At 39.3% G+C, this 17834-nt stretch overlaps 2 protein-coding genes across 3 annotated transcripts in view; one reads left to right on the top strand and one right to left on the bottom strand.

The window, feature by feature from the left end:
• Positions 1-17834, top strand: part of LOC307265089 (ras-specific guanine nucleotide-releasing factor RalGPS1-like) — a 112451-nt gene that overhangs the window by 19394 nt on the left and 75223 nt on the right. For both annotated transcript variants that reach the window (XM_080046663.1, XM_080046664.1), the window contains 4 exons: positions 1164-1247; positions 6009-6098; positions 8877-8969; positions 14380-14506. In XM_080046663.1, the coding sequence (XP_079902789.1) occupies positions 1164-1247; positions 6009-6098; positions 8877-8969; positions 14380-14506 (394 nt within the window). The remainder of the gene's footprint in view (positions 1-1163; positions 1248-6008; positions 6099-8876; positions 8970-14379; positions 14507-17834) is intronic.
• The window catches only part of LOC307264828 (angiopoietin-related protein 2-like), a 20628-nt gene continuing 18754 nt past the window's right edge, over positions 15961-17834 (bottom strand). The window contains exon 5 of the mRNA XM_080046350.1: positions 15961-17149. Within this exon, the coding sequence (XP_079902476.1) occupies positions 16950-17149 (200 nt within the window). The 3' untranslated portion in view covers positions 15961-16949. The remainder of the gene's footprint in view (positions 17150-17834) is intronic.

The raw sequence follows: 17834 nt of genomic DNA, 5'->3' as shown, positions 1-17834 counted from the left end.
CACCTAGTTCCCAGTTTCTTCTAACCTAATATGACTTTATCTTGCTGATAAGAGCAACTTACGATATGGAAAATATCATGATCCTTGAATGAGCCAGTCTAGAGTGATGGGTTGACAGTTGACCAGTTTGTGTCTTGTGAAATATGTCATGTGAAATGTGATGATTGTCTCATGTTAATGAATCCATAATTATATTTGGATCAAAGGGTTGGAAGAAATTTGCAAAAAAATGACCAGATTGACGACTACATTACAAATATTTCTTTTGGCATATCCCCTCTAATACCCTCTAAAGTCTTACACATTGGAGGGGGTCAGAGCACAGGGTCAGCCGTAGAACAGCGCACCCTGGAGTAGTTTAGGGTTAAGTGTCTTGCTCAAGGACACAATGGTAGAGATGGTGGGCACCGTAGATGTAATAGCAGCCACCACTAGTTTTACAAATAACTGTCCGGTGCCGGGGATCCAACCAGAGACCTTATGGTTACTGGTCGGCGCTCTTTCCTGTAGGCCATCCTACCACCCTTCCACTGTGGATGTAAAATGGGGAGGGCCCAGTCTGCCAGGAGGCTAGATTGACGACTACATGAACAAATCAGGGCCTGCCTTTCACTAAGGGACGAACGTCATGCCCCAGGTGTTTGATCAATCCAAATTTAAGGGAATTAATGAAAGAAAATCCCAGTCTGGAAAACCCCTAAAATTCAACTTCAATTATAAAACTAAATATTTTATTTGGACCATACCAAATTGGACACATTTATTTTCCCACCAGGACATCTGTTTAAAAGCAATATTGGACACTGACAGATTATTATGCTATCATACAGAGAGTAATATAATGACAACTTTAAGTTTCGAGCTATAGTTGACAGTCTGGCAATGAGAGACTGCTTCTTGATAACTTATCACTGGAATCCCCACACGAGAGATTTATACTTGTATTATGTCCCTCCATTAAAAGACCACAGCTCTGAGATGGAAACAACAACTGCAAAATACATGAAATACAACTTCATCCTATTTCATTTTGGCAAAAACGATCAGCTATCGTCAGCTCCAGTCCAGAAATGTGGTATTATCATTGGTTATGATTTTGGTAAAAGTCATTGCTTTTATCACGCTCTATAACTAATTGGTTGATGTTATTTCATGATTGGCAGGAGCTGGCCAGTTGTGGATGGAATGGGAAAGAGAAACACCGTTTGGCCCCCAATGTTGTGGCATTCACACGCAGGTTCAACCAGGTACGTCTTACACTTTTAAAGCAAATACTTTATGGTTTAATCACTTTTACTTCTCAAATGAGTAAACTTTACAAATCGGAGTTATTTCGGTTATGAATGTATGTTATAAAGTTGTAAAGCCAGCGTTTGTGATGGTATGGGGGTGGGTTAGTGCCCATGGGTAACTTGCACATCCATGAAGGCACCATTAATGCTGAACAGTACATACTAGTACAGGCATTTTGTGAGAACATAGGGGTGGACCTTAAACAAATTGCAACAGAAACCATTCCAACTGTTTTTGACTCATGAATATGTTATAAATAACATACTAAAAGTCTTAAGGAATCCATGTGGTGGAAAGTTATTTTTTAAGGGTTTTCTTAACCATACCTTTATACCAATTTTCGGCTTCCTAAAGTACTGTTTTATGGTAGAGGGGATATGTGCCAAATTGTTAACCTTTTCAGAAAAGCATGAAACTTGGTACACTTATACAGTTTGGGGCCCTGAGCAGTTTCAGATATTTAGCCATTGCAAAATGTAATCATGGTTGCCGTGGCGACCATTTTACTTTCCGCCATAGCCTAATTATGCATTTTTCCTCACAACTCCTGAACCAAACATAATAACACATAACTAGTGATGTCTAACCCTATGTTTTCATGGTCAGGGATTACAATGATACCACATACAACATCAGAAACAGTGAAGGTCAGTAGTTAAGGGTGAAAAATGAAAGCCCAATATCCGAAAACATCGCTTTGACTTTATAATTTGGGCCTATGTTGCATAAACATTGTGTAGCATTTTATGAGTTTTAATTTTGTTCTCTAACAAAAGACATAGGCTTAAATGTTTGTAAAATAGCCTACTATAACAATATAAGAAAACACAAATATTTGTGAACGCTAAACTGGCACAAATTGATACATTTTTGAACTGATGAACATACATTTTAATATGAAAATATTTTGGTGCACAGACGTACTACTAGTTCAAAGTGCAGCCAGAGCAGTACTAATGCAATGTGAAAGGGGTAAATCAATGCATACCATGAGTATGCATTACCCTCTGACCCCCTCTGGAGTGTGGTAACTTGAGAGGGGTGATGAGAAAAGACTAATTTCAATGTAGCCTTGTGTAATTGACTAATAAAAGAAACTCAACTTAGTATTCAGATAGATTGTATAAATCAGATAGATTGTATAAATCCTTGGAGCAAGTTTTCTTAAACAGTGTGGTTTTCCTCATTGTCTTCCTCATCATCACCCCCTACCTGAGATGATTTTGCACCCCCAGATTATTTGCAGGTACCGCATGCAACAGAGCACTCAATACCATGCTTCTTGCATGTGCACTTTCAGTTGTTACAGTCTGTCTTGCATGTGCAGTTTTTGTGAACCTTTTGCAGCAATTATGTGTCTGCACTGCTTCACAATCGATCTTCACTGAGGATCTTTGTACTGATGGTGATCACCCGACCCCTCTTCTTGAATGTGTTCTCAGCAGTAGTTTGTCCATCCATGCTAACCAAAATGCTGTTTCCGATGGCGTTTGACCTAGCAACATTTGAGGATAGGTGCAAGAAACTGCACAAGCTTGGATCCAAGCAGTAATTGTGTCTTTCTAAGATTTTTTTCAATTAGATTTGAAGAGACAGAGTAGAAATGGGGCAAAGAGGGGAATGACATGCAGAGAACTGAACCAGGCCGTATTCTAACCTGGGTCCTCTGTGGGGCATGGGCCTCTAGGGGGACACTCTAACCACTGTGCCACGAGAGCCCCCTGTAATTGTGTCTTTCTTGGAGATTGTTCAGAACTGTGTGCGTAGTTAACTTCAGCACAAGCTGGCATGGAGTGAAGCCATGTCAGATGTTGCAGCTATGTCATCCCCAGCACTCTTGTGAGGCCACCAATGGTTTTCATACTGTCATTAGAACCTGCTCAAGATCCATAGACATGCCAGCCCATAGGCAATCACTCCATCTGATCACATGGAATCCCTCTAGAAGTATCTGGTTCAAATCTGGATGTTCCAAATGGACCTTGCACATCCACTGCACATACTGTAGATGTGGGCTGATTGTGTGTAGAGATTATGCCCTGATACTGCCATGAAAGGAAGCATTTCTGATATTGCTCCATAGTGAAGTTCCCAATTCCCAGTACGTTCAGCTCTCAGAAACTTGCTAAATATGTCTACCAATGGATTTTAAGGATTCAGATTAGCCTTTGAGAAATCTTATTCCGAGAATCACATCAGAATGGCAAGCCTTCTCTGCAGACATCGCTCTATCAGCTTTGCATAGATTGACACCAGAGTTTTTCGATCTCCAGCAGGTATCATCCGCTGATGACATCTCTGCATCACTATATGTTGTATGCAGCTGAAGGGGAGTCACAACAAGTGCATCACACAGATTCAGGCCATTGAGGACACCATCAATGCTAGTCAATCTTATCCTCTTCCCTGTCATAATGTGCACAACGGCATTGGCTGCATAAAAAAAATCCACAAAATCTCCATCACTTCCTCTTCCCGGCACCAGCCATAACATGCCCAATGGACCCCTAAAAACTAATATCAGTGTGGAAGCCCCAAAGTCACTAACATAACCTCTGGCTCAGCTTCTTTCATAAGAAAGGCCTTCCACCAGTGGTTGATTAAATGTGATGATTGGGGTGGAATTGTGGCAGTGGGCACGTTCACATAGGCACTTACATGTGGAGTAGATGCACTTGGTGTCACTATGTCTCATATCAACCACAAACACAAATGTTGTTTTCCCCGAGTTATTGCCATGCTGTGCATCATACTAGACCATGCTGGCCTTTGTGAGACAAACAGAATGGCTGTTTTCCATATGAGTTCCAGGTCTGCTGTCGGGTCATGTGGTTCTGATCTCTCTCCCTCTCTATCTCTCCAACCAATAAAGGCAAAAATTACCAAAAAACAACTTGACATTGTTTTTTAGGATCCGGAAAACTTTTCATAAAGTGAAGGCCAGAAAATTAAATCAAATGAATATAATGACCTAATAGTTAATAATTGATTTGCATTGCATCCAACACCATATCTCTTGTTAAACAAAGTTGTCGGTTGATTTGGAAAGCACTGAACTATTTGTGTAGGTATCATAAAGGAATGTAGGCCTATGTATAAATAAATAAAAATAACACGGGCCACAATTGGAAATTGTGGGTTTTTTGTAGTTTTTTACAAACATTTAAGCCTATGTCTTTGTTAGAGAACAAAATTAAAACTCATAAAATGCTACACAATGTCTATGCAACATAGGCCCAAATTATAAAGTCACAGCGATGTTTTCGGATATTGGGCTTTCATTTTTCACCCTTAACTACTGACCTTCACTGTTTCTGACGTTGTATGTGGTATCATTGTAATCCCTGACCATGAAAACATAGGGTTAGACATCACTAGTTATGTGTTATTATGTTTGGTTCAGGAGTTGTGAGGAAAAATGCATAATTAGGCTATGGCGGAAAGTAAAATGGTCGCCACGGCAACCATGATTACATTTTGCAATAGCTTAATGTCTGAAACTGCTCAGGGCCACAAACTGTATAAGTGTACCAAGTTTCATGCTTTTCTGAAAAGGTTAACAATTTGGCACATATCCCCTCTACCATAAAACAGTACTTTAGGAAGCCGAAAATTGGCATGAAAGGTGTGGTTAAGAAAACCCTTAGAAAATAACTTTCCACCACATGGATTCCTTAAGACTTTTAGTATGTTATTTATTACATATTCATGAGTCAAAAACAGTTGGAATGGTTTCTGTTGCAATTTGTTTAAGGTCAGGTCATATAATGCCTGGACTATACAGGTTTTGGAGCAACATGCTGCCATCCAGACAACGTCTATTTCAAGGACGTCCATTCTTATTTAAGCAAGACAATACCGAGCCACATTCTACATCTTAATACAGCTTGGCTTCATAGGAACAGAGTGCAGGTACTAGACTGGCCTGTCTGCAGTCCATACCTGTCTCCTATTAAACATATTTGGTGCATTATGAAGCACCAAATATCACAAAGGAAACCCAGAATGTACAAATGTGGCTACAACTTAAATGTGTAGTCTTCAGCAGATGCTGATGAGATGTATTAGACTTACACAGCTCCCTCTGGAAACATTAACAGATATTAAACAAAGTGTTTCACCTGGAAGCACCCTGTGAGGTGCAACATGAGCAGACTAGTGAACAGATGATGATGTGTTAAATAGTTTCCACTCCTCTTTGATGCATATAACAAGTTCAAATGTAAGCAAATACAGGTGGAGTGAGCGATTCTGGAGAACGCTTGTTGTCAAAATCACTTTGTCAAAATCATTGAATATTTCCTCACAATGTGCTTCCTGTCGGTACTGTGTGTGCACTAAATAAAAGTCCAGTTTTAATACACAGCCTAGGCTCTGCAAACGGGTGTGTAAACGAAGGGGGGCCACCAAAGCTAGCAACATGCCCGTTTACAGAGCATGGTCATTTGGACAACAAGTATTCTTCAGAATCACTGACTCCACCTTTTTTAAATTGAAGCAATGTTATACTTTAAACTCTTTTTAACAGTCCACTCAGCCTGTAGCACAGTTGTATTGTATCCCATTCTCGGGGCTTTCAGTCAGGATATCTCTGCCCCTGCTGATTCACTTGTGTTTTTTTTTTCATATTTTCTCTCACAAACTATATTGTTGGATGGAGTTACACCAGACATGTGTGTTTTAATATACTGTTTATGTATGTGGTCATGTTTCAGGTGAGCTTCTGGCTGGTGAGAGAAATTTTAACTGCCCAGACGCTGAAGATCCGAGCAGAAATACTTGGCCATTTTGTCAAAATAGCAAAGGTGAGTTTAAACGCTTGAATAAATACAGTATGTATTGTACAAGCCCATTGGGCTTCTTTCCGCCTTGCACCATTGATGTTAATGTGTGCTAAATAACAAAAAAATAAAATTACTGAGGGTTCGAATCCTGCTCGTGGTCGTTCTCTGCCTGTCATGCCCCTCTCTACCCCATTTCACCTCTGTCTGTCTCTACATACTGTCAAATTAAGCATAACATTCCCAAAAATAATCTTAAAAAAAAAATTTGCTTCCGGCTCTGCTAACAATATCAACAATGCTTATTGGTTCTCATTTACAATCTTTTGGAGTTCTGTTTTAGTGGCTAAGTAATGTGAGACATTTTATTACATTTGAAACATGTTTTCAGAGGACTTAAAACATTCAGTTGATGTCCATTGTCGTTTTTAATACGAATAGCTCTTAAGATATCATGCCTGGTAAGCTCTTTAGTATGATAAGGAAATCCATCATCAGACACATATGTTGGAAGTCAGCAGCTGGTGAAAAGATGGAGTTTGCAGTGTAGATTCTTTTATTTGGCGGGTCCATGCCAGTTACTCATAAAAAAACCATCTCAACACAGGATCCGTTAGTGTGTGACGCTGCACAGCACACAGGAGCTACTGGGGAACGTTTATTACACTATATATGAGCAGTGATGGAGAAAGCAGGCAAGGTCCATGGCAGCAGCAATACGTAGTTTCTTCTCTTGTGGTCCGATCAGGGAATAGGGCTGGTTAAAGAGATGTGTCCCTTAGGTTAAGAGAGTGGGACGGAAAGGAAACGTGGAGCCATGACATCATGGTCTTGGCAAATTAGAAAGATAGTGACCGCTGAATATTACTGTAGCACACTATAGACCTGGCTACTACTATGCTGCACGTATTTCTAATGGTAACCACACCATATCGCTTTTACACCGTTTTTAATTCTATTTAACATTATTCTATTACATGTACAGTATCCTATTTAACTAAAGTTTTTTTTTCTCCATGTACAATATTACACTTTGATCTTCACTGTGTCCTCGCACTACTGTTGTGTTTATTTGTGTCTCAGGTGTTGCTCTCTTCACTTGTGTTTTTTTCTTCTTCTAAATCACATTGTTGAGAGGAGCCTGAGACTTAAGAATGTCTTGCTGCTGCTGTGATTGTTGTGGATATGACAAATAAACCATCTGGAATCCTACTCTCTAACTACGACAGAGTAGGGCCACGTCAAGGAAAAATAAAAAAGTTACATGAATAAAAATCATAAAGTTGTGAGAATAAAGTCATCATTTTACAAGAAAAAGGGTCATGATATAACCAGACTAAAGTTGTAATTTTACAGGAAAAATTAAAAACTTAATTCAGGCCAAACATACCAGTTAAATGGCACTGTCCTCATCACCCACAGTTTGTCTCGTGTGTTGCGCCGGGTCACACACAGTCAACAGCAATTTATAAAAAAACGTGGTGCTGCTTTGCCAAAAGATTAGCCTAAGCATTTCCTTATTTGAGAATGAAGAAGGCCAAAAAATGAACAAGATGCCCCACGTTCCTCATTTTAATGCAGGGGGAAAAATACCATATTTCCTCTCAAAAATAACACACAGCCTAAAATTATGACTTCATTCTAATAATATTGAGCTATGACTTTTTTCTCATGGCCTTATTACTCTTTCATAGCACACCATAATGTGTGGCCATACAGAATCATACTGCTAATTATTGGTCAGTGTGTCATATACTACTGAGGTTTCTGCGACAATTGAAGTGGTCCACACACTGGAGGTCCTGACACGTACATTGGCCAAAGATGTTTGTTTGTTTTGTTCCAGGACAATGCACATTAATGAACATGTACAGCAGTACATGTAAAAATGCCAGATTGTAGCCCGGGGGCTAATTTCCATCTGCAGTCCATTAGGCAGGTTGATGTTACAATAAAAATGACAAAGATATACAATAGAAACATTTGCTATATATACAGAGAAACAGGAATAAAGAAAAGTAAAACAGGATCATTCATTAGTAGGATTAGTAGGTTAAACAAATACACAATTAATACACAACTAATAAGGTACAGCATACATTTAGAGGTGGTTGCACCTTTGGTTAGTTCTCAGCCATACCTTTACTTGGCTCTTAAAGGTGGCCAGAGTGATAATAATAAAACATACGAGATGCTTTTAAAGGTTTTCAGTCCATGCACTTGAATACAGTGTTTATTCTAATGGGTTCCATTCAGACGTCCCATGTGGATAATGAGGCTGATTCTATACTAAGTGCATTTTTCACTTTAAAAGGACAAATCATGCTGTTTTTACATCTGGCATCTCATTTTCACAGGTGTAGCCATTTTTTTTTCTTTCTTTCAGTAATAATAACATTGTACTAAACCAAGTCCATTTTCTGAGAACTGGGAACATGGTCGACAATAAAAAAAATCATAAATGCTAACACTGTCTGATGTAAAAATTCCAACAGTTTTCCACATTTGTTTCCCAATCCTATGTCGTTATTGAGGTGAACTTACAGAAATTTTTCTAGGAATAATGGCCAAAATTACACCCAAGCGGCTATAAACAGAACATATCCTGTAAATTAAAAATAAGTGGGAAATTTGCAGCTGAAGTAAGGTGTTTGCAGAAATGAGTCAAGATAAACTCCAGCGTGTTTGGTTTGAGTGCAGACCAAAGTGCAAGTTATTTGTTAGTAAAAGTATTTGCACGACTCCATTTGGTCATACAGTCCTTTTCATGTTTGTTGATGAAACCTGTGTGTCTGTTTGCAGAAACTGTTGGAGTTGAACAATATTCATTCTCTGGTGTCGGTGGTGTCTGCTCTGCAGAGCGCTCCCATCTTCAGACTCAGCAAAACCTGGGCGGTGAGTGTATGGCTGCTCTATATGCACAGCACATGACACACACACACAACACACACCACACACACACATAGACAGACACAGACACACACAGACACAGACCAAGTTCATAACTACCTTTTAGATCCCTTCCTAAAACTTTTTTATTTGTGAAAGCCTTTGGAAATGTTTGACTTGTGAATATATTAACTCCGTATTTACCTATGTTATCTCGGATCTCATTTTATACTCACTGTTTTTGTGCTTTTACAAATTTAGTTTTTATCAATTTTATTTCTGTTCTTTGTTATGCTATTCTAATGTTTCTGTGCTTAGGTCTGTCTGCCTGTCTTCTTATTGGGAATAGGTCCTGCTTCATTTTTCATTGTTAACTAGCACTTTGTAACAGTGTTAAGAAAGGTGCTATATCAATGAATACATGTACAGGTGCTGCTCAATAAATTAGAATATCGTGCAAAAGTTCATTTATTTCAGCAATTCAACTTAAAATGTGAAACTTATATACAGTATCTCACAAAAGTGAGTACACCCCTCACATTTCTTCACATTTTTCTTTATATCTTTCCATGGGACAACACTGAATAAATGACACTTTGATACAATGTAAAGTAGTCAGTGTACAGCTTGTATAACAGTGTAAATTTACTGTCCCCTCAAAATAACTCGACACACAGCCATTAATGTCTAAACTGCTGGCAACAAAAGTGAGTACACCCCTTAGAAAAAAATTACAAATTGGGCCCAAAGTGTAAATATTTTGTGTGGCCACCATTATTTTCCAGCACTGCCTTAACCCTATTGGGCATGTAATTCACTAGAGCTTCACAGGTTGCAACTGGAACCCTCTTCCACCCATTTATGACAGCATCACAGAGCTGGTGGATATTAAAGACCTTGCGCTCCTCCACCTTCTGTTTGAGGATGCCCCAAAGATGCTCAATAGGGTTTAGGTCTGGAGACATGCTTGGCCAGGCCATAACCTTTACCCTCAGCTTTTTTAGCAAGCCACTGGTCGTCTTGGAGGTGTGTTTGGGGTCGTTATCATGTTGCAATACCACCCTGCGGCCCAGTTTACGAAGGTTGAGTGCACGTGGTCAGCGTCGTACACAGAGGTTGGCTTTGGAAAATAGACGTATGAGTGCTGCCAGCATTGCTGAAGGGCTTGAAGGGGTGGGGGGTCAACATGTCAGTGCTCAGACCATACGCCGCACTCTGCATCATACTGGTCTGCATGGCTGTCGTCCCAGAAGGAAGCCTATTCTAAAGATGATGCACAAGAAACCCCACAAAAAGTTTGCTGAAGACAAACAGACTACGGACATGGATTACTGTAACCATGTCCTGTGGTCTGATGAGACCAAAATACATTTATTTGGTTCAGATGGTGTTAAGAGTGTGGAGCGGCAAACAGGTGAGGAGTACAAAGACAAGTGTGTCTTGCCTAGAGTCAAGCATGGTGGTTGGAGTGTCATGGTCTGGGGCTGCATGAGTGCTGCCAGCACTGGGGATCTACAGTTCATTGAATTCTAACATGTACTGTGACATACTGAAGCAGAGCATGATCCCCTCCCTTCATAAACTGGGCCGCAGGGCAGTACTGCAACATGATAACGACCCCAAACACCCCTCCGAACGACCACTGGCTTGCTAAAGAAGCTGAGGGTAAAGGTTATGGACTGGCCAAGCATGTCTCCAGTCTTAAACCCTATTGAGCATCTTTGGGGCATCCTCAAACGGGAGATGGAGGAGCGCAAGGACTCTAATATCCACCAGCTCCTTGATGTCGTCATGAATGGGTAGAAGAGGGTTCCAGTTGCAACCTGTGAAGCTCTAGTGAACTACATGCCCATGAGGGTTAAGGTAGTGCTAGAAAATAATGATGGCTAAACTAAATATTGACACTTTGGGCCCAATTTGGACATTTTTTCTTAGGGGTGTACTCACTTTTGTTGCCAACAGTTTAGACATTAATGGCTGTGTGTCGAGTTATTTTGAGGGGACAGTAAATTTACACTGTTATACAAGCTGTACACTGACTACTTGACATTGTATCAAAGTGTAATTTATTCAGTGTTGTCGCATGGAAAGATATAATGAAATATTTGAAGAAATGTGAGGGGTGTACTCACTTTTGTGAGATACTGTATATTATATAGACTCATTATACATTTGATTATTAGGGTTTAAAGCTTATGAAAACCCCAAATTCAAAATATCAGAAAATTAGAATATTACATGAAATCAATAAAAAGGGGATTTTAAATACAGAAATGTCTGCTTTCTAGATAATATAATCATGCATATGTACTCAGTACTTGGTTTGGGCCCCTTTAGCATGAATTCCTGCCTCAATGCGAAACTTGAAAGTGGTCATCAAGCAACTATGATTTTGTGCCTCTCCACTCTTCCTCTGGACTGTGGGACCTTGATTTCCAAATGGAACGCAACATCTACCAGAAGATTTTAGAGCACTTCATGTTTCTGTCTGTTGACAAGCTTTATGGAGATGACAATTTCCTTTTCCAGGAAGACTTGGCACCTGTCCACAGTGCTAGAAACCACTAGTAACTGGTTGACTGACCATGGTATTACTGTACTTGAATGGCCAGACAACTATCCTGACCAGAACTCCTTAGAGAATCTATGGAGTAATGTCAAGAGGAAGATGAGACACACCAGACCCAACAGTACAGACGAGCTGAAGGCCACTATCAGAGCAACATGGGCTTCATAACACCTCTGTAGTGCCACAGACTGATCGTCGCCATGCCTTAATGCAATAATTCATGCAAAATAAGATCCCAGACGAGATATACCAAGTATATAGTAGATGAATGAAAATACTTATCAAAAGTGCGACATTTCTTCATTATATATTTTTTTTTGATTGGCCTTATGGAATATTCTAATATTTTGAGATGTTGGATTTTCATGAGCTGTGAGCCAGATACTGAAAAGTTAAACAAAAAAATGCCTGAAATATATCACTATACATCTAATACATCTAGAATATATGGAACTTTCACTTTTTGAATTAAATTGGATTTAAAAAAAGAGCTTTTCCATGATATTCTAATTTATTGAGGAGCACCTGTATATGTAATGTACAATGTGTCCGCTGGAGCCTGAGCTGATCCTAGGTTGCTAATGAGATGTTAGAAAAAAAAGTATATTTTGAATCTTCAATTTTAAACTTTTTCCAGAAAGGAAAAACAGCTTATGAATAACATTACAACCTTTTTCTGGTATACTTAATCCGATTGGACAAAAATATTGACGATCAGAGCGTTAATGCATAGCACATGGACTATAGCCTACAATTTATTGCAGTTCAACATTCTTTGTGATACCTCAAATGTCGATATCGCAATAACGATACATTTTCAGTATATTCTGCAGCCCCTCTCCTAAACCTCAGTGTGGTGGTTTGTAATTATATTTAGCTGGACAAATTTAAAATAAAAACTGGGCTTGTATCGGATGTTAGTGGACACTGACAGTTGTCCGTGGCCTCAGATGACCAGCAGCTCTCAAAGACAATCTAGATGACATGTGGTGCTTTGGCTGTCTACTCGCATAACTGTTAACTACCTTCCATTCTATAAGTTTACGAGTTGACTAAAGTGTTGCAGTCTGCTGTGTCTGAACTAATTAGTTCCAATGTAACAGGCCGTTGTTGTGTGTGAACTGTCTAAAAAGCTCTTTCTCCTCTAAGCTGTTAAAGCTACAGGTTAGAGTTTGATTCCTGCTTTGAATATTTCAACATGATTCAGGGTTTTTCCTGGCTCAGAATGGGCCTTTGGGGGATGAGAACACGGGACAACTTTTTTGGGGTCGCAACTGCAACAGTAAAGGCGAAAAGTTTGTGAATGTTAAGAGCGGTGTGGGGTTGAGAAAGAGGAGTTTCAATGATCGTTTTATTCCGAACATTTTGTTTTCATTTGATCGAGGGAAGCAGTAATATAAATTGAAATGCAATCAATCGCCCATAACACCACTTTGAGGGGCGCCGAAAATGTCTCAATGCAGGAAAAACCCTGAATGATCGAAGACCAAATGTTAAGTAGCTTGAGAGCCAAGGCACATGGAGAAATACTCCAATATGTTTAGCAGGAAGTGCTGGCTTCTGTTGATTTGATTTAATAAAACAGTTGCAGAGGAAAATGTCCTGTATCAGCAAAGAGTAGCAAAGCTTTAAAAAAGACACACGGATGTTGTTACAGATTTAGTGTAAGGGTTGCATTTCCAGGGCTGCCAAATGCGTGGAGACACTAATGTAAATACATCAAGTTGTCAGAGCTTTAGTGACTTTAACACCTTCACCAGATACTTGATCCCGATACTGAAGGTCCTGACTCAAAATGATGTAGTGGATTGGCTTCAACTATTTCTCTTGCATATCAGTTGCTGATTATTTATCTGTTTATCTATTAACCAGACAATCTTTTCAGTGCTATGGATGTGATGCAATCAGCTAAATTGTTTCACTGAAAGATGGAGTCAGTGATTCTAGATAACGCTTGTCTTCCAATTCACTTTTTGTCAAATCAGTGAATATCTTTCACAATACCTCCTAAGTATTGTGTGCGCGCTGAAAAACAATCTGGTGTTAATACACAGCCTAGGCCCACTAAAAACTGGCATGTTGCCAGCTACGTTGGGCCCTCTTGTTGACATCCCAGTTTACAGAGCATAGGCTGCGTATGAACATAGGATTTATTTTCAGCGCGCCCACAGTACAGACAGGTAGTGGATTCTGAGGAGATATTCAGTTTTCTTATTCGGCTGTTTTCTTCTTACAGTGCTCTCAACAGACAACGTGGACAAATGTGATGTTGTACTGCTAATTTTCTTGCAATATTTTAACCAAATCCATAAGTTTCCATGCAAACTATGGAGCGGCTTTAATGTTACCTTGAACGAACAGTGACATTTGTTTCAGTTGCTCCAGATTGTCAGACAGAGACTGACACCAGGTGTGTAATTTTTTTTTTTGACATTCAAAAAAATCTTCCAAGTCATTTACTTTGAGCCGGTGAAAAAGGATCAGGTCACATATTGGGAAGAAAAAAAGGCAAACTTAAACCAGATCTGTCAGAATCACTCAGGATGATGGAGTGCAAGTCTCTTCTAACTCACTGTACATGAACAGGGCTTCCTACGCAGATGTTAAGGGGGGGAAGAAGTGTTTGCTGAAAAACTCTTGTTGAAACTCCTCACAGCAGCCCCAGAGTTAGAATCCGGCCCGGGTCGTTCTCTGCATGTCATTCCCCTCTCTGCCCCATTTAATATATGTCTCTCCAAACTGTCTTAATAAAAAAAAAAAGCAAAAAAATTATAAAAAATAATAATATATATTATATTTGGGTTTTTGTTAGCGTTCCAACCATCTTTTTGTTTGTTTTTGTTGTAGTTGATCAGTCGGAAAGACAAGGCCACCTTTGAGAAGCTGGACTATCTGACATCCAAGGAAGAGAACTACACGCGCATGAGAGAATACATCCGCTCCATGAAGATGGTGCCATGTATCCCTTACCTTGGTAAGTCCACCATCTCTGCTTTAGTATGCTTTCCTATAGGGCTGTCCCTGATACCATTTTACAGGCTTCGTATACTTGTTGTTTTTTCTGAGCGAGTTTTCGAATACTCATTCTAAAACCATCAAAAACAACATTAATAATCCCAATGTACTCCGTGAAACCAAGTTTGTCTCTCGAGACAGTAATCTGCGACTATTGTTGATGATTTAATAACTTTTGAACGGTAAGTAAGTCGGATTTCCTTACTTTTTTCCCTGTGGAAGCTAACAGCTATGCCGTATTTGCAGACAAAATATATTGCAATTTAAGCTACTTTTGCAAATATTTTGTCGGGATGAAAAAAATGAAGCTCCCAAATACCAAATTGAGTTTTGAATACCAACTTAACAAACAAATATTTGAATAATTGGGTCCAGCCATGGTTTCCTCACATTCTTATAAATTCTTGCTTTCCAAGCCCCTCAACATCTTTCATAACTAGTATTCGAGTCAGCACTTGTATGTAATCCATTGTTAATACTACAAGACGACCATGTACAAAAGCATAAAAAGGTGCAGGTAGTATACGCTTATTAGACTTGACACATTGATGCTCAACATTCTTGCTGTGCTTCTACACAGCTTTATAGAGACAAAGTCATTCAATGTATTGTGCTCATCTGAGCTCAGCACTCGGGGTGCTGAACTTTGGTATACACTTTGAGTGTTAAGCTGCACTGTCCATGATATAACTCAAGGTGTTGTTGGTTACTTGCCTGGCACCGCCTGCCTACCTACTTCCGCTAAATTTTCATTTCCCTTCAGTGGTCTGTCTGGGTCCGCGGTACATTCGCGGGTTTTCTCCTGCAGATGCTTTACCTGTCCAATCAGCTAACAGAGGGAGTGGCTGAGAACAATGATGTGCGCCAGTTTCAGTTGCAGAAGCCGGCGCATGACATACATCACAATCAAACGTTATGCGACTGGTTGGCAGATCCAATAGTTTTAAACTTCAACAGACACCTGCCTTCAAGTGAGTTTACGTTTGTCAATTGAGCGATTCCAGACCTTCTGTACAAATGAAATGAAGTACGATGGTCTCGTAGGACCAGGCTAGTTGGTTGCCCTGCCTCTGTTCATTTTATAATATCATAAAAAGTGTCAAAATATCACATCCATAACAACGCTTATAATGTGACACAATGTGCAGAGCGTTCAAAGAATAAGTATGCGATTTCCCCAACCAGAGATATTAAGATGAAATGTCATATCATTTAACACAATCACAACCTCATAAACTCAACACACAGTGTGAAAAGTGGACCACACCAAAGAAACAAAAAAAAATCTAAATTGAATTTGGTCTGGACCAAAGCAAGTGAACGATCGGACTTTCCTGGTTTGAATACACAGTCTGAGATGTGAAGTGAATCATACAGAGTGGAGCTGAATGAAATGACCGGTAACTCAAGCAGTGCTGTACACAGTTTATTGCAAGACCGATTAACATACAGACTATAAAAATAAATTTAAAGAAACAGCATAAATATACACAGAGTACCTGCTACACACTGTATCTGCACACAAATACAGTGACTCATATCTTCATAACAATAGGAAACCTTTGTTGGCTAGAGGGAATAACTGAGTCGTACTGTTGATGCTTTAAGTGTGAAATGTATTTTGTCTTTTTATTTTTATTTTATATTTTTATTCTATCTACATTTAAATGCTTTAGTTTAATTCACAACAGCTATTTTACATAGATGTGGTGGGTCTAAATACCTTGCTTTTAGCTTTTGATACTAGCTAAATGTAAAGGTTAAAAGTTAGTGAGTGATGACAAAAAATACCAAGCACCAGTTACGTCTGTGCCATGGCAAAATACTTTGAAATAAAATGACCCTGGCAAATTTTCTACACAATTAAATCTTCCTGAAGATTGCATCAAAATAAATAACCAGATTTCTGTAGAATTGATCCCGATATAAATTGATCATACAGTACGTAATATAAATGTAATATGAGCACCAATAATAATCCCAGTTAATTGCCCGGCAATACATTTTGATCTCTGGGTGTTGTTTTGTTCTTTGTTGCTATCTTGTATGAATATATACTTTACAAAATGTGGATTGTATTTTGTACATAAAAAATCCTTTGATAGTTTGAATTACATTTTGTTTGTGTTTTTGCTTTTGTTGATTTGTGTGCAATGTTGCTATACGAACCCAAACAAAAGATAAGTTAACCCTACAGTATACCTGTAGGACATCAAAATTAAAACAATTCTGCATGGATACTTTGCATCAGCTGCTATGAATATTGAGTTAAAAAGCAACCAACAGAAAGTTCCAATCAAGGATGACCTCTTTCTCCTGATTATAGAAATGGGGGATCCCTGTGGCTGTAAATGTTTGTCCACTAGAAAGCTGATGCTGATGTTTGAATGCCTGGAGAGTTGTTAATGGTAGGTGTTTTCATTGGGTCGTATCATCATGGTGACTTTCTTGAGGGAGTAGGCTCCTCCTCTGAACTCGGCCCAGTACACCCCGTCCTGGTAGCGGCTGCGGTAGTGCCCCCCGCGGTACCACACGCCGTTCAGGTTGGAGTGGGCACACGCGTTATACCACCAGCCTCCTTTCTGGTAATGAGCGCAGTTACCTAGAGAGACAAAAGGCATCACATTACATTACATTACATTTTATTTAGCTGACGCTTTTATCCAAAGCGACTTCCATTAAGTGCCATTCAAAGTCGAAGTGCAGTCTGAAGAGATGTGTTTTTAAGGCTGCGGTGGAAGATGTGTAAACTATCAGCTGATCTGATGTTAATGGGGAACTCGTTCCACCATTTTGGAGCCAAGACAGTAAACGGTTGTGATTTAGTCGAGTGACTAGGTGATCCCCGGAGTGAGTGAGGGAGCAGCCAGCAGCTGTCAGACCTACTGGTTTTACATGCAATATGCTCATGTGCTGTTTCAGGAGATTGGGTTCAGGGTTAAAGGTGCACTATGCAATTCCATGGGAGTTGCAATTTTTTTTCATCTGCAGAGCAGTTAGTTTTAGATGTAAATCTTAGTATTGAATAATTCTATCATCATAAATCATGACATTATTTTTAGGCGTCCTGGAACCGTTTGTATGACTAGAATATTTTTGTATACAAAACTGTGGGCCCTGCTGCTGTAAACAACAACAGTGAAACAGTAACTTTTCAGGAAGCTTTCTAACTTAGAACAGTGTTTGAGGGGTTACATTTTCCTGTGAGGAAAGTGTATTAATTCAGTTATGAGGATATACCTTAAAAGGAAAATGTATTTCTCCGACACACCCAAAGTTACATAGTG

The sequence above is a fragment of the Ammodytes marinus genome (assembly GCF_949987685.1).
Source record: "Ammodytes marinus genome assembly, chromosome: 18".
Classification (NCBI taxonomy): Eukaryota; Metazoa; Chordata; class Actinopteri; order Uranoscopiformes; family Ammodytidae; genus Ammodytes; species Ammodytes marinus.
This window is presented reverse-complemented; position numbering and strand designations above follow the sequence as displayed.